At 43.2% G+C, this 20,865-nt stretch overlaps 1 protein-coding gene across 1 annotated transcript in view; it reads left to right on the forward strand.

Moving 5' to 3' along the window:
• Positions 1-14,161: 14,161 nt before the first annotated feature.
• Positions 14,162-20,865, forward strand: part of ano1a (anoctamin 1, calcium activated chloride channel a) — a gene marked incomplete at both ends in the record, with an annotated part of 46,349 nt that continues 39,645 nt past the window's right edge. Inside the window, one exon of the mRNA XM_084001658.1 lies at positions 14,162-14,257. Coding sequence (XP_083857784.1) covers positions 14,162-14,257 — 96 coding nt within the window. The remainder of the gene's footprint in view (positions 14,258-20,865) is intronic.

Consider the following 20,865-nt stretch of genomic DNA (forward strand, 5'->3'; position numbering starts at 1 on the left):
AAATGGTGCCCCGGCAGTTGTTATATACAGGTTACAGGTGGTTGCATGTCTGGTTTGCTTGTAACCATGCTTTTACAGTAGGAACAAATAAAGTTTCTTATATCAAATTGAATACTGATACTACTGACACTTCTCTTCTGCTACTACTACACTGATTGTGTAATTGCAGCTACTACTAAGCTGACTACACTTGTCTACCTGTAGCCTGTGGAACTGCAGCAGAGAGATGTAGGAGGCAGTGATGCTGCTTCAGTCTGGTGCACAACTCCTGCAGACAAGAGCACAGAAGCAAATACTTGAGGCTGTTGTCTGTCTGTGATTTCTGTTTTCACCATGACAAAATGACAAAACACATCACTGAATAACGTCAGTGTCTCCTTCTAACAGTTCATTTGTGGTTTTATGGCCATTTTCTGGTAGGCTATAAGTTAAGTCAGTCGGAGATGCGTCTTATTTCTGACCTGGGCCTCTTCAAATCCAGGCTAAAAACCTATTTATTTAGGATGGCTTAGCGTGATGACACTTTTACCCTATTTTATCTTATTTGATTTTGCTGTATTTTATTGCTTTCACTGTTTTTATTGTTTTGTTTTATTTATTCTTCTTTTTTATTACCCGCTGTAAAGCACTTTGGTACACCGAGGGCTATATAAATAAAGTACAGTTACATTTAGATTTACATCAGCTGGAGGAAAACAGTAGTAAGTAAGAGTGTTCCTGTACTGGAGTCATGTGTGATCAGGAGGAGGTACATGTAGATCCTGCTGGAGCTGTGGACCATCAACACTCACCATGTGTGCGTACATCTGCTGCAGATATGGTAAATAACAACATAGTTATCATCGCTGTCATATGTATTCTCTCCAGTAATGCAGCAGATTCTGTGTGAGTGTTGCAGCGAGGGTGATGCTCAGCTCAGCAGCACGACTCAGTCTTCAGCTCGGCGTTCTCAGTGTGTCAGTGGGTCCTTCAGGGAACAGCTCCAGTTCCCAGGCAGCAGCAGCAGCCAGCAGAGACACTTTGAATATGGAAATATGGATGAAACACTTGGCAGGAAAACATATGAAGAAGCTGTTGTTCTGTCTGACGTTCATGCCTTTCCACATGTAAACTACCTGCATCCGCGTTAAAGCCCACTGAGAGAGGGAGTTCGAGGGTGGGGTCATGTTTCGGAACTTGAATAGGTAGTCGCCTGCTGCAAGTCCACACCTGTCCAATGCAGGAATGTATACCAAACCCAAACACCCCCTCCCCTCTTTCACACACACACACACACGCACACACACACACACTCCTCCCTCTCTCCAGTGACTTCACTCTGTGCACAGCAGCTGTGTGGGAGGAGAGAGTCTACCTGAGGAGGCCAGAAGCACTTCCTCCTCCGCCCTGTCTGCACACAGGTGAGGGGGAAGTGTTACCTGGTGAATACCTGCTTATTCCTCCTCAGCCTCTACACAAGTGGCGCGTCTTCAACTCTGGAGGACAGGTAAATATCCCCTTGTTCTTTATTTCTAGGCTTGCCTCAGCCTGGTTGCTTTACTACTGTTTCCATGCATGTGTTTTCTACAGCTGTTGGTTGTTGTTGTTTTTCTGACACAGACTTTGGATTTTTTTTTTTTTTTTTTTTTTTTTTAATGATTTGTGAGAACCTGCTCCTCAAACTGCGGCTCAGTGTGTCACGTGAGGCCGGGTTGCCTTCAGCCTGAGGTGGGTTTCTGACTGAGGAGGATTTTCTGGGCTCCGTGACTCACACACACTCAGACAAGTGAATACCGAGTGACAAATGATGTGAATTTACGGACTGCAGGATTTACTGTAAAAACCGCGTCTAGAGAGACAGCCTACACTGTTCTGTGCTGCTCCGGTCTGTAGTCCGCATCTGTCTCTGGGGTTCGGGTCTCACCCGGTAACCCGGAGAGCCCAGCGAACACTGGGGAGCATGGTCTCATGAGGGCTGCAGTAGGCGGCGGCTTGTATTTTATAAACGCTACTGTTCATCTAGTGTGTCCACATTCCTTTAAACCTTTTTATAAGGTGTCTCTGTCTCACTGTCGGTCTTTGCGCGAGACCACTACAACGCTCGCTCGTGCGCTCCGATCACCTCGCGCCTACTGGAAAGACTCCACAGCGCGAGTGGGCGGCACCAGCTGGTGCGCTGATGCTCGAGCTGGAGAAGGATGCTGCGTTCAGGTTCCGCGGGAAATAACAACGCTTTGCTAGAGAAACCGGGAGCGCTTGTTCCCCTAATTTACAATTTTTTCCCTATCACTTATTATCAGCATCTGGACAGTACCAAAGTTCATATCCTCCTGAGTAGAAACTTCTGACTTTTCCTCACATCGGATAGCTACAGTAAATGTCGTTCTCTCCCTACATTGCCATAGGTTTATTTTTAGTAGCCTAAGCGGGAAGAATTTTATTTTATTCTGAAAAATGACACAGACCATAGTACACTGTGTTCATTGCAGGAGAGAAAACAATGGCTGGCAGCCCCCACACTGTCAGTCATCCTGGAGCAGCTCACTTAGAATTGTGTTTTGTGTCCATGTCTACAGTTTGTGTGTCTCGTTAGTCAGCATCTGCAGTCAGTCAGTAGATTGTCAGAGTCATCTGTGTTTTAAACTGTTGTCTTGTCTGTATACAACATCTATTGCCTGTCTGTCCGCCCTGAGTGATGGATTCCTCCTCTGTCTCTCACCCTGAGCTTTCTCCTGTTTTTTTTTTTCCTTGGGAGTTTTTCCGCAGTGGATGTGAGGGTCTAAGGCCAGAGGATGTTGTTATGATGCTGTGTAAAGCCCTTTGAGACAAGCTGTTTGTAAAAATGGGCTATACAGATAAAATGGCCTTGCCTTGCCTTTAGATGTAAATTTGCAACAAAACAACAATGTGAAGGCTACTGTACCTCCCTCTGGACTTTTAAACACTTTTCAACATCAAGTCCTCCAGTATTTCACAGACTGATCAACATTCTTGGAGTCATATTTGACCAGGAGGAACTACTCTGATCCTACATGTAAATGAGGTGATGAAGCTGTGTAGACTTTATGAATAATGAGGCATGGTTTGAAACTGTCTCATGAACATCACATTGTGGCTGACTCTCAGAGAAGTAAACGGGCTACATGTGATCTTTGTCTACAGGGATGTTAAATGTACTTCCTGCTGCTCTGAATGTGTCCAAAAATGTCAACAACTTGGAAAAAAAAATCCAACTTCTGCATAGTTACATTTTTCATTTCATTGTTATGGTTACAGGTATAACCCAGGTAAGGTAATAAGGGTGTCTTTGTCGAAATTCTTTTCACAACATGTTTGGGAGTCTCTGAGAACTTAAACAGTCGTTATGTTGATTTATTTGGAAAAATTATCGTGATAGTTTCAACATGAAAAGACCATGTTGTGATCAAAGTGACTCTAAACACTGTCCATGTTGTAGAGCAGCTTTCACACACTACATCTGAAAATTGCAAACTGTGTCGAGCGGACGGACGGTCTGGTGGTAACTGAGGCGTGGGTAGATAAGCAGGAGACTCAAATTCCCTCGTTTTTTCTGTAGACATTGAACACAACATCCTCGTAGACCGTTTTGGCACGATTTTCACCAAGGCTCCCCGCGCGTTATCTCTGCTGTCTGTGAGGGGATCATCTCATTTCCACACAGAGGCTCCTCACGCGGAGGAGGAGGAGGTGTGTTCATCAGAGAGTCAGGCTGACAGGTGATGTCATTTAAAACCTGGAGGAGCTCCTCTCTTATTCCACTGACATCCACTGAAACAGACGCTTCATCCTGGACGCACAGTTTGTTTTGGACACATCTGACAGGAAACAGTTTGACTGCGGTCCCTCAGCTCTCCATCAGCTCTCCATCGGCTCTTCATGGGAATGAAGAAGTGCTAGTTCTCTGTCTCTGGCCAGCGTTTCCATGCAACAGCGCAGGCGGCGGTGAAGCCACGGAGCTCATAGATGCTGTTGTTGCAGAGAGCGGCGGCGCAGTAGATCTGCTTTGGGGGGTCTCTTGTATAGGAACCCGAACCCGCTTCTCTTAAACCAGATGGAGCGACAGGATGATGGAGAGGAGCCGCTCGGGGGCTTGAACCACCATGGGAAATCACAGGAGCCAGGTAAGCGCGCTCTGCTCCTGCATGCGCACATTTCTCTCCAAACTCTGCAGAGAAATGCAGGAATATGATGATGATGATGATGATGATGATGGTGGTGGTGGTTGTGGTGGTCGTGATGATGATGATGCATGTGATGATGATCTGTTTGGCTTGAGTTTATTTCAGGGGGAGATGTTTGATTGGTTCAGGCGGGCTGCATAGTTGTTGATATGAAGCACATGGGCGCAGAGTAGCTACTGCTGTTCACACCAGAGACACTTCAGTTCTGTCATCTGATGCTGACGAGTCTGAATGTTCACATGCACACATGATGTTGTTCCTTTAACCTTCACTTTAAAGGGACAGTTCAGGGTTTCATTTTTACAGTCTGGAAGATATTTAATTCAGTGTGTGATGTGTAAACCCAGCTCACAAACAGTGTTCCCCATGACTTTTCCAGTTAGGACAGAAAGAGCTGCTGGTGGACACAGACTGTTCAGCTCAGTTTCTTAGCTGAGACAGTTCTGGTCTCGGTTTCCTCTGACATTAGAAGGGATGATTATATCTATAACTCATTGTTAATATTTTCTTAAGGCTAAAAAGTTAGGATTGAGGGTGTGGCCTCTTGAGTGACAGGTGAGTGAGCATATGCTTGTCATAAACCAGCATGCACTGAAGTGCCAGATCCACACAGAGGGGCGGTGTGCACTATATCGGCAAGAAGATGGTGAAAGGATATCTCAGTCTGATCTTCAGAACTGGTGTCACAGCTTATATTAACAAGTGTGTGGTTAAACACAAAAGATGCAGCATGTTTTGAGTAGTTGATTACTATTCTCAAATAACCTGTTCCAGCTTCCGTCTGTGCTGGGCAAGAAGAATGAGCTGACAGAGGCTAACTGCATCGTTGTGTTCTCTGAATGTGGTGTAAAGTGGCAGGCAGATTTGTGTGTGCAGGAGTCCAAGCACATGTTCATTTATCTTGTTTGTGCAGCAACTTATGCTAAATATGCCACAATTTTGCCAATATTTAATCAGACAGCAGGGACTAAACACACAGAGAGGATTTACTGCCTCATGAAACACGTCCACCTCTGTAGCAGCAGGTCAGTGTCTGGCAGAACACCTCCAGAACCAGGTCCAGCCAATGTACTAGAAAAAAATGTTAATTTGAGTGTACCCTCATGTTACAGTAGGAGAAAACTTATTCTAAAAGATTTCCAAACTTCTTTCTTGAAAAAAAAAAAAAAAAAATCTCATAACAATTAGAAATCGACTTCACTTTGATAACTTCCTGTTCCATGTTTGGCTTCCCTATAGTTATTAAGAACAATTTCAGATTTGCATGACAACATTAACATGGAATCAGATGTTGGCACGCTCCTGTTTCCTTTAACCAAACGCAACCTGTTTGGTTATAGGAAACAACCATAGCCAAAATGACTGTAGCTTTTCAAGGCACTCAAACAGTGATCATCTTCATCATCATCATCATCATCGTCGTCGTATAGGTTTTTATTGTTTCTTAGAATCAAATAATCTCAGCAACATGATATGGATGTGATTACAAGCAACACTATAGAATTACTTGGGAAACAAGACTGCAATTAATGAACTGATGCTGACCTGTGTTGCTGGCTTAGAGAAAGTCTCAACATTTTAAATTACAAGACCTCTTTAGTAGAGAGGTAGAGAGCCTATTTACAATTTTTATGTCAATGCTGCGGTAAACCTATTTGTCTCCGTTGTTCACAATGCTATTCAGATCATCTGGTTACTGATGACTGCTCTCTTTGTTTCTCTTGCCCTCTCTCTCTGCACAGTAGATTTAGATAATTCCCTGCCTCGTTCAGTAATAATTACATGTGTGATGAAAGTAGCTCTTTTGCTCAGTGTATTGGAACTGCTCATCCTCTTCCCTCTGGTCAGTCAGTCAGTCAGTCAGTCTGTCTGTCGGTCAGTCAGTCAGTCAGTCAGTCAGTCTGTTGGTCAGTCAGTCAGTCTTTTGAGCGGTGTATACACTTTAGACACAATCTGGTGTTAATGGCTGTGTAAACACACTGCGAGTTCACACATCACCCTGAGTCAACACTGCCAGCAGATGCCATTAGCCTATATCCTGTTAAATCTTTCTTTAATACAAGGCACAACAGGCCAAAGGTGCCTGAGGGGTTAATCTTATATACACTTTTGGATATTATAACTTCTTTAATTCGTATAATTCTATGATCTGTGGGGCAATCCTAGAGGCCTCAACGTGTTGCCACAGAGGTTTTGTATTTTAAGTGGCTATAAATAATAAAAATGACACCTTGTAGACAGCCAGTTAAATGTCAGACAGATAGACTCATCCAGTGTCGGTTTACACAGAAAATATCTTGTGTTTTGAGAGTAAATACCTGTCCATCTATGCTGGTTATTGTCTGTCTCTCCAACAACATATTTGGCAGATTATATCAGGTCTGGGGCAGGGTTGTGTTGTCATGAAGATGTAACTACATAACACAACCAAAATATAATGTTTTTCCCTCTTTTCTATTTTACATAACATTGAGATAACTTTTGTTGTGATTTGGTGCTATACCAAATAAATTGACTTAAAAAAAAATCGATAATCGATTTATTAATCGATCAAGTACTTTTTGCATAGAATATACACTGTTTAGTAAGATGACTGTACACAGTTACAGCAGAAGCAGATCTAGATGGAGGCATGCTTGGGTTTACAGGTGGTATGTGGAGGTAGGTGAACTGTACAAACTGAAACTTGTCACGCCAGACATGTAACGTCAGGTTTGCCTCATGTGTCCTAATCTACAAGGGAACGAGTCGTATCTGCTCATGGTTGACCTGATCTGGGTGTCACCTCACAGCACTGTGGCCCCTCCCTGCTTTCGTTCACTCTTTCTCTTTCTGAAGTAGTAATAGTTTAGTTTAACTGAAAACTAAAAAACTTAAGTAAAACATTCAATTAAGGCATCTAGCACTGAAAAGATGCAGGCTGAAGCCAAACCTTTTTTTCCTGCCTTATTTGAGGCTCCATTTATTCCATTGTTTTTATATATTATTAGGGCCACGGGGCAATCGCACCGAGCACTGGCCCCTACAGCTATAAATTATATATCAAAACGTGCGGTTCGATTGGGATCGGTGTGCTATTACTTTTCTCAACAGTTTACGAATAATACGATTTTCTATTCCTGCTTCTTAAAATCTCCATTTGACACATTTATACATTGTATAAATTTCATTAATTGAGCCTGGACCAATAAAATCAATGTCAGATTGATTTTGGTTCCTTGGTCTTACTGCTGTAAAGAAAGTCTCTTTTTGTTTGACTGAAGGATTTCCCTGTTTCCATCCACTGACTCCCCTTGTGTATTCAGCTGTTGTTGCATCGACAGAAGGAGGCTGCTCGAACTCTTTCTGCTTGACTGCATTCAAAATCCAATCAGCTGGATTCTGCTGTTTCTTAATTATGGTTCAATGTATATACAGCAGAGAGCAGCTATATCATCAATACTATGCTGTTTGTGCTCATTTGTGGCCACTAACATGAATCTGTAAAGAACCACACAGCTCCGTTGGGGTCTTTGAGTTCTGGACATTGAGATTTAAACAGTCTTCAACACATTACCGCTCTGAGCCATGACAGTAAGTCATTAAGCGCTGCTTTCAGGGACTGCAGTGGTGAGTCTGTGTTTGATCCCATTAACTAAATGGCTCATATACTTCACTCAAAGACCATCACTAGTTCATTGTCATTTCAAGATGTTCTGAAAATCAGTTTGCAGAGTGTTTTATTTGAAGTGTTCATCCATTAGAAGATATAATTCTGGTTTGAAGATCTCCTCAGGTGTCTCCCTGGAGCTCAGTGAGCCAATCAGATGAGAGGAGGTTAGGATCCTCTCTTCAGATCCTCTAGCTCTCCTCTGAGTGATCCAATGAAAATACAGTTTTAAGGTGAAACACTCAGAGAAACCAAACCTGGCATGGTTGGATAGGGGTTCAGAGGGGCAGGGCTACGGGCTTGTCTGAGCTTGGCCACTGCTTTGTGTTGACATCACAAAGGAACAGAATTGACCCTTTGTCAAGGCCCCGCCCCCCACGGTTACTGTTGCTAGGTTGGACAAACAATGGTCACGGAAGGGTTAACTCCCATTGGAAACCATTGAAAATTAGGCAGATTTAAATTGCTTGTAAGGAAAATTTGAATTAACTTATAAATCAGAAAAATGGTGTCCGTGATAGAAGACAGACGTGGCTAAAGAGCGATTCAACTGGCATTACCTGACTTTTCCGAAAAGTGGGGAAAAATCATTGTTTTGGTCACTCACTAGCTAGTAGCTAACGGCGCTAGCTAACGTTAGCTACAAGCTAACGCTTAATCTCCGCCGATCTCCCGTTTTTCCTCGTAAAACTTCACAAAGTTCAAAAGACATTAGCAGCGGTAATGTTACGTTTGCTAGATAACTTTGAAGGTATTAGATCTTCTCTGTCTATGAACATGACCAGAGAGTGGACTGGAGAATGAATGAGCTTCAATAGCACTTCAGTAATACAGCCAGGGAAAAACAGGCTCACTTCTCATGAGGACTGCACACAACAACAACAAACAAAACTTTGCAGTTAACCCCTGACCTATGCCTAGAGCTCCCCCTAGTGGACCACCCCCAAACCCTATTATTAAGCTTAGACTGGCTCTGGCTCAACTAACAGAAGGTTAAAGTAATATGTTATACAGTACACATAGACTACTAGCCTAGTCTTGGGTTTGGGGAATGGGATAAAAATGACTCTGGGAATACGTTCCAGATATCGTGAGTTGCTATTGCAGGAACCCCAGGCACATTTTAACCATATTGAAAAATTATTAAGTAGTTTTTGCCAAAAAAAATTGCTGTCTACCTATCTTGTTTCATAGGGTTTCATTCCAGGGTTGTCCAACCTTAGAATGTTGTGCAACATGTGACATGGGGAGAAGCGCTCTGATTGGTGGATCAGCAGACCAATCAGAAGGCCAACAAAGGGTCAATTCCAGATGTTAAAGCTCAGTTTCAGACATACAGACTGTGTGTATTTCTCCGTGGACTGAGACTTTTATACTTTCACAGTGTTACCTAGAGCTGCTTTATAATCACACTACACATGGACATTTTCCATTAGACAATATGGGAAGCACATGCACTTTCACACTGACCTGGTGATGTCAAACATTTTACCCCCCCTCCCACCCCCCAGTCTCTGTCGTATTGTCCTTATCCAACTTGGCTCGAGTGAATGTGTATGAATGATCATGGTGGTGGTCAGAGGGGCTGTTTGGCGAACATTGGCAGCCACGCTTCTGTCAGTCTGCCCCAGGGCAGCTGTGGCTACACATGTAGCTTACCACCACTGGTGTGAATGTGTATGAATGAATAATGGTTTCTGTAAAGCGCTTTGGGTGTTGGGTGAAAAGCGCTGTAATCCATTATTACCCACATGGAAAGAACCTAGGCTATAGGTTTGAATATATGTGACATACATAAAATTGGCCGTTTTCATATATATGCCTGCTATATGTGGTGCATATATGCACAGAAAACTGCATATAGTTTTCATATACTGTATGCACATAGCCAATATGCAGTTTATCTGTCCATACAGTAGCTATGAAAACGGCCAATTTTATGTATGTCACATATATTCAAACCTATAGGTTCTTTCTGTGTGGTTATTGTTATTATTAAAATAATAATCAAATCCAGTAATAACATATTGATCTTAAGGTCATTAATCTACATTTCCGTGCTGCCACTGGCCCTGAGGCTTCATGTGTCAGTCTCACATCACAACTCCTGGAACGTGCAGTCAGGGGAGGCAGGTGAGGCAGTGCCTCCCCTAGGCTGTCAGGAATAATTACATTATTTAGTTAATCTAAGGTTTAATTATTATTTTTTATTTCAGATAACTTTACCACAGGTTTAAATGTGTCAGCATTAAACGCGACTCTGAGTTTACCTCCGGCCAGGCAGCGGCCATAGAAGCCACTCGCCCTCTCGTTGTTGTTGTTGTTTGTTTGTTTGTTGTTGTTTCAGAGGAGAGGCACAGAGCTCTCTGCCTCTTTATAGACAGACTTCCATGTAGCCTACGCCAAGGGAGGCAGAGGCTACGCTGCCTCATTGCGTAACTCTACTAAGTGTGAGCGACACGTAAGTTCACGTTGCTTTCGTGAATTGTAAACACAGACAGCCCCCTCGGTTTTAGCGTCCAGCAGTTTAGCAGCTAATTCAACAACAAACAAAAAAGTTTAGCGGTTAATTCAACTGCAGTGATGGATAACTGTACTGGAGAGGCGCAACAACTTCATGAGCTTCATTTGAGGAATAAACGGCAGCTTTTACCTGACGGGAGACCGACGCCTGAGCTACGGTAGCTAACAGCTAGCAGGTTACAGACTTTCTCTCTCTCTCCCTCTCTTTCTTACACACGCACGCACGCACGCACGCACGCACGCACGCACGCACGCACACACACACACACACACACACACACACACACACACACACACACACACACACAGGTTGTCTGTCATATTGTAAACCTTGTAATAATAGCTTGTTGAGTACAGTTAACATTATTGTTGCTTCGGTTTGAGTGTGGATTAATTGTCGTGTAACCCCCCCCCGGTCGTCTGTCCTAGATGTCACCGCACGTCACTGCAAATTCATACATCACCATCATCATGACAACTAAACTCGCAGACCAGCAGAGAAAACAACCACGAGGAGGTGTTTGTAGTTCTGTGTTGAGCAAATGGAGAAGCTTTCTGGCATCTTTCAGTCGCAGCCAACAACTTTTTCTTTGTTGGCTGTTCAGTATAAAGCTCTGATGAGGACACTGTCCTGTCTTTGCAGAGCTAACAGCAGACAGACACAGAGTGGAGTCAGATCCTATGGTCTGGAGCTAAATGAGGAGTGAATGTTGGACTTATTCTTCAGAAAGCTCTCTGCACTTATTTATATCTGATTTATAGGTTTTTTTTTTTATTGTTTGCAGTGACACTGTTGCCATTTTTACATGTTGTGATCAGAGGAGCTGATTTCATTCTTACTGCAGTCACACAATTTCTGGAAGTGGTGAATGTGTGTGAATGTCATTATGTGTGGTGTCGAGCCCATGCAGCAGACTGACCGAGGGTGAAGAAGGTCATTGTGTGACATGATGTTAGATAACATCATCCCCTGCCTGCTCAGGGCTCATTCACAGTAGGTGTGAAGAACATTCAAACACAAATTGTGTGGTTGTGTTTGGAAGTCACAGAAACAAAGACTGACTCATCTTAAGCCAGACACTTTAGACACCTTACCCTCAGGCTAAGGCAAGACCACTGTTACTATGGTGACAGTCAATGACACAGTTACGCCCACAAAAATAACTTGCAATTAAAAAAACAGTCTATAAATAGTGGTTCATAATTTGCAGTGCTATTCTGAATTTTTGGTGTTGTTTCACTTGTCGTTCCTGTAACTGTAACAAATGGGTTCACTAGAACTCAGTTGGATGTGGTTTCTTAGCCTGCCATTTTTTTTACTGAAAAACTCTGACCTTATTCCGTCTGGCTTCAGTGTCAAGAAGTTACTGAACTGATTTGTGCAACGGATGAATTAAGACTCAGTTTATCCTGTGACAGACTAGTAGCCCTAAGCCACAGTCAGACCAGATTGAATAACTGAGAATCATTGGGGTGAGTCCCTGATCCACCTGTAGGTGATTGTTCATTTCTTTTCCTCTCTGTCCCCTGTCTTCGCTCTGAGCCCGATGGTGCAGGTTCTGATAACCCCAGTTTGTGCTGCATTGTGTGGTGACAATCAAAGAGAGAATATTGATGTGTGTGTGGGAGTTTTCTCTCCTCTTCAGTGTGGAGGCTTCTGTCATCTTCATATGCAGAGACAGAGGAACTCGTCTGGACTAGCATGGACCGACATCCTCCCACTGATCCGTGCGGACTCCCACTTCCTGTGTGACCTACAGATGTCATCCACACACCTAAAGGGGCTGGAAGGACGTGTGGAGGAGATCAGGGCTCTTCTCTACATCATCCAGCTGTATAGGCCTAGATATTGAGAAGCTGCACAAAAACATTGAATGGATAAATGCTGAGCCAAGCTAACCACCTGGCTCCACCCACCTACATACTTCATTTCCCATCAGATTCCCAAATGATTTTGTGGATTTTTCTCCATGCAGAGAATCTACCGGCGAACAGAGGGAGTGGCTGAGAAGAATGATGTTGAGGCTATGCGATAAGTTTATAGTTGTAGTCTAGTTCATACATGAGATTGATGCTTGCAAAGCCACCTCCTGACTCAGCCAGGACTTCAGCCGATGTTTATTTTCAAATGACTTATCTTTTGTCTTTTGCAGTTTTTCCAGAAATTTTGATTGGGTTACTGCACTGTAAACTGCATGTGATGACATTGCTACTTACAGTTTTGTGTCCTGAGATTAAACACAGCGATAATATCTGATTTTCACTTGTAAAAAGAGATTAATCTGCTTTTATTAGAAGGTTTACTTGTTTTTTAAAATAATTGATTATGCCAGCTAATTAAAGCCCCAGTATGTAACTTATTTGGCTTTTTATTAGCAAAAATAAAATATTGCTTTCATACGTATTTCACTGAAGTCGAATCACACCTGCATACAAATGAAAGCTTTCTCGTACCTTAGAATGAGTTGTTACAAGTCGTTACAAATACATAAGTGGGCGATGCACCGAACCGAGGCTGCCATGTTTCATCGCCATTGTTTACGTTGAGTGGCAGCGTGACCGTAGGTAACCATAAAAACTCACCGGAGCTGTCGGCTCGGGGAGAAAGTTTTCCAGGTAGCGCCTGTTAAAACTGTCACCACTGTGTAGTGTGAGGAAGGATGTTGCATTCAGGTGCAGTCAGGCAGACGGCCGGATGTCATTTTACTCAACGAGAGAAAGACGGTAAAACGTGGGTCACGCCTGTATTGTTTTGCCTCGTGCTGGCGGACCACTTGTTTATGTAGCCGATGTCATATCTGGCCCTCTGCGTTGTGTTTCTCACGGCCTGCCCTAGGTGGGGTTCGATCCCACGACCTCCCGCACCGGAGGCGACGATGCTAACCTCTTCGCCAAGAGGTTGACAACCGCTTGGCAGGTTGGTTAGCACGTCTTTTATGGGTGGAGTGAGTGCACATCCGTTACACTCACCCCCGCTGAACTCACTCCACCCAGGGCATCCGGGTCACGGCACCACTGTAGCCGATGTCGATCTGGCCCTCTGCGTTGTGTTTCTCACGGCCTGCCCTAGGTGGGGTTCGATCCCACAACCTCCCGCACCGGAGGCGACGATGCTAACCTCTTCGCCAAGAGGTTGACAACCGCTTGGCAGGTTGGTTAGCACGTCTTTTATGGGTGGAGTGAGTGCACATCCGTTACATTTACATAGACGCTTGTTTATCCTGTTACATGCAGCGTCTGTTGTCTGTCTGACGTCTGCCCGATTTCACGTGAATGCAACATCAAGAATACGTTCCGATATGCAACCGCACCGCTAGATGGGGGGAATTCCTACATATTATACCTTTAAACACAGCTATATAAGTCCAGCTGTTTAAATCAGAGCTGAAGAAGTGGTCTGGTTTCAGTATGGATCTGATGCTCTGGAGATGGAAGGTTTCATGCTTTGGAATGTGGCTGCAGCTGGTTGTCCACATGTCAGAAGATCGGTGGTATGATCCCTGACTCCTCCAGTGTCTGAAAGTCAGGCAATCCACTGAACTCCGGCTGGATGGACGTGGGTGTCTGAATGTGGCATGAGCCCGTCTAAACACTGACGTCTCACCTACATGTACAGTCTGGGGTTGGTGCTGCTGTGTAGGAGGGAGGTGGGGTGCTGTCATCGTCTGAAAACTGTCCACATTAATCAAAAGCAGCACAGAGACATTAACACACAAAGCTGATGCGAGTTCACTCTGTTCCTCTCCCAGGTTCTCCTCCCCTTGCCCGTGAGCACTCAGGCAGTCTGCAGCAGGACGAGGCCGGCACGATGAGGAGGAGCGACAACTACCTGCCGGTCCCTGGCGAGGAGAAGAATCTGGATGCAGACTTTCTCAACAACAAGGACAGAAGCAGCGAGTCCATAGTAAGCAGCATTTACACACTGTAACCCAGCCACCCTGCTGGGCTCTGGCTCTGCCGTGCGGTGCAGAGCTCAGTGAGGTGACAGACAGGTACATGCAAGTGATCTGAAAACAACAGGAAGTTATTTTAGTTTGTTCCGCTCACACATGCAGCTCATGCAGCGGGAGGCTGAGGTACTTTCAACCACTCACTCCTGGTTTCCGCTTTTTTTTTTTTAAATGTCATTCTCCTTCTCCCTATTCTTTTCTGAACACACACACGATACACACAGTTTTAGGTATTATCATCTCCTATGATTAATCTTTTCCTGAAATTAATTCATTTTGGACTTGATTGGTTCATCTCCCCGGGATGCGATAGCCACACTTTACTTTTAAACACAAAATGCAAGACTCAGGAAAGAGGACTAGCTGTTTGTAGTTTGGGCAGTTTTAAAGGGATAGTTCACCCAAAATTGAAATTTCACTCATTATCTACTCACCCTCATGTCGACTAAGGGCTGGGAGAAGTTTAAGAGTTATCCGTGGCTTCTCTGAGTTACACGGGGTCTCGGCGTAGCAGTGCATGTCCATATAATGGTTGCAAATGGATACCAACTGTCTTCGTAACAAAAAGACACACCAAAAAACATCCAAATACCTCCATGCTGCTCGTATGTAATGTCCGTCTTGTATTGAAGCCCCGAAATGCGAAATTGTCCCGAAAAAAATTAAATAAGTCTATATTTCAAGCTTGTTTTGTAGTGGAAGCTTCTTGAAGCTTCTCTTCCCGGTTCCTCAAATTTGGACGAACTGGGAAGAGGACAGACCCTGGTTCGTCCAAATTTGATGAACCGGGAAGAGGAGCTTCCGCTACAAACAAGCTTGAAATATAGACTTATTTAATTTTTTAAAACCGGGAAGAGGAGCTTCCACGGATAACTCTGAAACTTCTCCCAGCCCTTAGTCGACATGAGGGTGAGTAGATAATGTGAAATTTCAATTTTGGGTGAACTATCCCTTTAATGAAGACTTGAGAGCAAGGGCGGAGTTTGTGAGGGAGCAGGCAGGTGAAGGAGATGAAGTGGAGTTACAGGTGAGGACTGGGCTGGATTTGACTGAAAACTGAGGGAACTGATGATGAATGGAGGAGACAGAACAGTCTGGTGCGGACAGGAGAGACGTCTGTGGTGTGAATACTACAGTAGATTGTTGAGCTCATGAGACGACAAGTTGCAAGTGTCAAGGTGGATGCCAGGAGCAAGAAAACAAACCAACCAACCATCCATCCACCTCCTGGGCTGCAACATGAGGCCAGCACCTAAAATGACCATACACACTGCAGTTCCCCTAATGACCACTAGAGTCTGGTACCAACAGTGAGTAAGTCCCCATAGACCCATATACTAGAGAGATTAGCTGCAGTCAGATACTGATACTTTTATTTTTCTTCTTTTTCCATTTTTATATTCTTTACACCGATAAAATTTATGTTTGTCTCACTGTCATCATTTCTGTTAAATGAATGGTTATTATGGCTGTAGCCTCCAGAGCTCAACAGCTTCTACAATATATTTTATAATCACCCAGTGTCAGGGAAGAGGAGATTACCTCTTCTACATATTTAGCCAGTGAAATGCAGCAGCGTACTTGACTGGTGAAACAGACTGTGAAAAGTGCAGCACTTAAAGCAGCATCTGAGTTGAGGGATATTCCTTCAGCTCTTCAATAACACAGCATAACACAAATGAGGGCAATCCAATCTTCAACAAAACACAGACATTGTGCACTCACTTGAAACGGTGATTGCATCATGTGATTGGTATTGTTGCTCATCTCTCGCCTGCTCTGCTCACTTGAAGTCACTATTATACTTTCCTGTGACGCACAATATGCAAATGAAGCTGCTTTTCATGGCCTCATTATACATGCTGTTCTCACAAGACTGTAAATCCAGTGGAGCTCCCTTTCCTCCAACCACATTGGCAAGACGGTGACAGATGAGAGTGACAATGTGTGAAATGTCCAGTTCACACTCGCATATGTGCACCATTCAGATGCTTTCCTTTCCTCACCTTCGTATTGTAAACATATTAATACTCTAGTGTAGCACGTGCCAGTCTTGGAATATGTGAGCAGTGCATTCATCAAACACATTGCACTGGGGAGCAGTAGTACTAACCATGCATGTACGTTTTGAGTCATGACTTTTATTAGATTTTACAAAAATGTTCCAAAATGTTTTATTACAGTAATATATATCATCTTCTCCACTTATTTAATTTGGTTACTCACAGAGTAAGGCCTGCTGGGAAATCCTTATGTGACCACTGAGCTCACACCTTTTGGTAATTCCACAACCTTTTAGCAAATAGTCTGTATGTTTAAGCAGCAACATGTTTAAAGGGATAATACAACATTTTGGCAATTTGACCCATTGCCATAATCCCTATAGTCATAGCAGTAGGTTTGTTACCTTTATTTGTCGGTGCAAGCTATTTTTAGAACGGCGGAGCAGAGCCGCGAGCTGCTCAGAGCTACGCTACGGAGGCTAATAGGATTTCTTGGTTTCCCTCATCAAACTCATCAAATACACAATCCAACAACTGCACAATGCTCTCGTGGACAATTTGTTACCTGCACATTCACCATGCTTTGAGATAATAACGGAGCGTTGCGAGACAGAGGCGTTGTAGAGGTAAATACAGAGACTGCTGCCCATGAAGGCCAATTTGCCAAAATGTTGAACTATCCCTTTAGAAGCGGTAGTTACTACGGCTCCACAGCTCCACAGTTGCTTTTTCGAATCACCCAGTGTGAGGGAACAGGAAATGATCTGCTAGAGGGTTGAGACTAAAATGTAACAAGTGGGGTGAGAAGAGGAGTGACAGGAGAGAACAGGAAGAATCTACTGCTGAACTAATGACATGATATATGTGTTTGTTGTTTGTGTTAGTGTTAGTGTGGGTGCTTTCAGCTCGATGTGTTTCATACTTTCATACATTCATACTTTGTAGATCTGTAATGAGTTGTTGCTTCTGTTGATGGCTGCTTGTCCTGCTGATCAGAGGCTAGTCTTCAGAGTGGAGTTGCATCGTGAGCATCTCCAGTGGTGACATAATCGCGTAGTGGTTGTGGGTGTATGTGTGTGTGCGTGCATCAATCACAATTAAACCATGAGCTGCTTGTTAAGTCACATCTTTATACACACACCTCAGGTCAAAACCCACGAGTGCAAGTGGAATAGGAGATTCTGCTAAACATAACTGAAGTGAATCATAATCCATAATAATTCATTCCTTCATGGGCCAAACACATTTAATCTGTTAGGTCTGCACTATTATTCTTGGCCTTAGAAACTGGTTATATCAATATCATGAATTGTTGAAGTCTTAGGAGCTTAGATAGATTTAAATTGAGCACAATGCATCATTGATTGTCTTGAAAAATTACAGTGATCAGTCAGCACAGCAGGATAATGACATCTCATAATTGGGAATGTTGCTTTTGTTGTAAATCAGGCCTAAGAAAAAAAACAACCAATGTCAGTTTTAGTGTATAGGTTTTACAGTAATAGTTTATTTACATAATTGATTATAATATGTGGTGGAGAAACCTGCCATCCCTCGCAGCTCAGAGGAATTGATGTAAAACTGTGGCCTCTTTGCTTTAAGTACCATAGGTTAAAATATTTTGAAGCTTCAGTTTCTCATCTCCTTCTAAAGTGTTGCAGTAATCCATGCATAATGCTTTGGGGTTTATTTCCCAGGATTTAAGATACCTACTACTTTGCTGTCAGCAGGTTTCATTGGAAATAGTGTCAACTGAAGAAATAGTCACTAAAGGTGCAGCCACACACTATACCCGCGGAGTGTCGTGTCGCACTCATTGAGAATACATTAGGTTGTGCCCTGGTCGCGCCGTAGGGTATCCCAGCATGCTTTGCACGGTTTCAATGAGGACGACACGACACTCCGCAATTTGGTCGGGTATAGTGTGGCTGCACCTTAAGAAAACAGTCGACGCTGAGGTCTGTGTATTTAAGTCATGCCCAGACATGCTTAAACCTGATGTGCTTTGTGAATATGAATGTGTTTGGAAGAGGAGCATTAGATACTGACACTGCTGCTGGTTATGGAAGACTGATGATGTCCCCAGTGACACACTGAACCTTCAACCTTGAGCATGTCCCCGTCACTGCACGCTGTTGCACAAACACTACTGACTGTTCTCTCAGCCTTAAGCTTATTATGGCTCAGACATGCACATGTGTGTATGTGTGTGTGTGCACATGTGTGGGTGGTTGTGTGCATGTGGAAGCCCAGAGGAGAGGAGAACCTTGTTTCCCAGTGACTTGGTGAGAAAAGAGTTTCTATTGGCGGATGATACATACACCACCGCATCCTAATGCGGCCTCCGAGAAGCGACCTCTGACCTTTTCAGCTATGACTCCTTCCTGTTGAGATGAGGGCTGAAGACCTACAGTAAATGTGTGTGTGTGTGTGTGTAGGGATGAAGCTGGGGGCCATACACACTCTACACACGGTGCTGCTACACAGTGGGTTGGTTGGTGGCTGTAAAGAGGAAAAGCAAACCACTGTTTCAATATTGGTTTTGTGATTCAGCAAAGATCTATGAGCACGAAGGCAATTCACCAATTCATGACTCTGTTATTGACAGCGTTCTGTGTGATCTTCTACAAGATTTGCCTTGTAATTTTCTTTGTATTGCTGTGTAAACACCAGGAGGCAGGCGCATAAAACTTGTGACTAAAAGCATGTGTCCACACATAACTAGAACAAACACAGACACTTCATTTCCATCAGAATTGTAAAGGTGTGTGTTTGCATGGTTCTGCTTTACAGTATAAATCTAAAACACAGAGATAATGGGCACACAGACATGCACAAGCCTCAATTCTACTACTACATAATTAGCCATAAATTACAGTAATTCTGTTAAAAGCACTTTCTCACTCCTGCATAAAAAGCTATTACCTGCAGAGAACACAAGTGTACAAATCACAAACAGCAAATCAGAAAACACAACACAAAAAGAGAAAACACAACAGCAAATTGTGTTGTTGATTTGCCGTTATGTTTAGTAATTTGTTCTTTTGTTTTCTCTTTTCCTGTTGTGTATTCTGATTTGCTGTTGTGACCACCGTACAAGTGCAGCTTTCATTTCTCCATAAAAACAGTTTGCATTCTGAATGTTGGTTAACCAACATATAGGAGACAGGTTGTACAGATTAACTGGGCAGATATTGAGGACGATATCCTAACAAATAATTTGTTAAAAAATATTTTATTTATTCATTGAGTTAAGTTTAGTTTTTTACTCACTGGAATAACAGTAATAATCTTATATTGTTATAAACGTGTCTTGGCAAACAATGGATTAATCTAATGGACCCTTCTTCTGATGGTATCTGGGAGCAGAATGTCTTCGACTGCTTCATGGGCACAAGTTGCTGTTTGTTAACCGTGTTGGTCTCATTGTAATTAATTTTAGGTTGACCTGTGTTAGATTTTTTGTCCTAATTTTTCCTGTTTGAATTCATGTCCGGTTTTGCAGTGTTCAGGCACATGAGTCTGTATGAAATTAATACATTTCATACTGAAAAATCTTAGTATTTTGACATAGGGCTCTGGCCATTGTTTTTATTGCTTTGTTGACTGCTTGTGAAATGCCACCTGTGGTTCCATGAAGGCCCAGAGTCAGGGGTCACGGTTCATCTAGTGCCCTTCTACCACCACCATTTTGATATTTATAGTATTTCTTCACACTTAACTTTGAACATCAATTTATATCCATCTTTCATTTATCTTTTGTACAACAGGCATTACAGCCTGGCTGGAAACTTTGTCTTATTTTGTATTGTTTTAAAACAAACCTCAAGAGTACATATATACTCACATACTTCTTTTTTTTTAAAGTATATTTTTGGGCTTTTTATTGCCTTTAATTGATAGCACAGTTGAGGGAGCACCAGGAAATGGGGAGGCAGAGAGCGCAAATAACATGCAGGAAAGGGCTGCCCGATGTGGGATTTGAACCGGGGTCGCCTGCAGTGAGGACTGTAGCCTCAACATGGGGCGGCAGCACTACCAAGTGAGCTAAACGCCACCCCAAAACATACTTCATTTTTATATGGAGGACACTGTTGTAATATGTTCTCCGTGTTCTATTTCTCCCTGTTGTGTCCTTCTTAGTGCTGTAATTAACATAATCCCCCCATGTGATCGCAACAGAGAGTTTATCTCCTGCAATTTATACAGTGATAAAAAGACGATAGTTCTTACTGGAGGTCAGTGAAGGCAGCTGAGGATCCATGTTTGTTTGACCCTGTGTGCTCACTGTTGTGTCAGATGTGTCACTGCATCTCAGCCAACACACACACACACACATACATACATACTGAGCAGTGATATACAACTAAGCAGAAGGGCTCAGAGGGAAAAGCACCATGGAGAGTCGAGTGTGTGCTCACACACACACGTACAGAGGTCTACAAATAGCCTGGAGTTTTTGTTCATCAAGTGGCAGTGTAGTACTCTCAGATGTAATCAGATGGATCAGAATGGAGGTCAGACAGAGGACATTTTACACTCAGATCACATGAGAAAAT

The sequence above is a fragment of the Trachurus trachurus genome (genome assembly GCF_905171665.1).
Source record: "Trachurus trachurus genome assembly, chromosome: 3".
In the NCBI taxonomy this organism is placed as follows: Eukaryota; Metazoa; Chordata; class Actinopteri; order Carangiformes; family Carangidae; genus Trachurus; species Trachurus trachurus.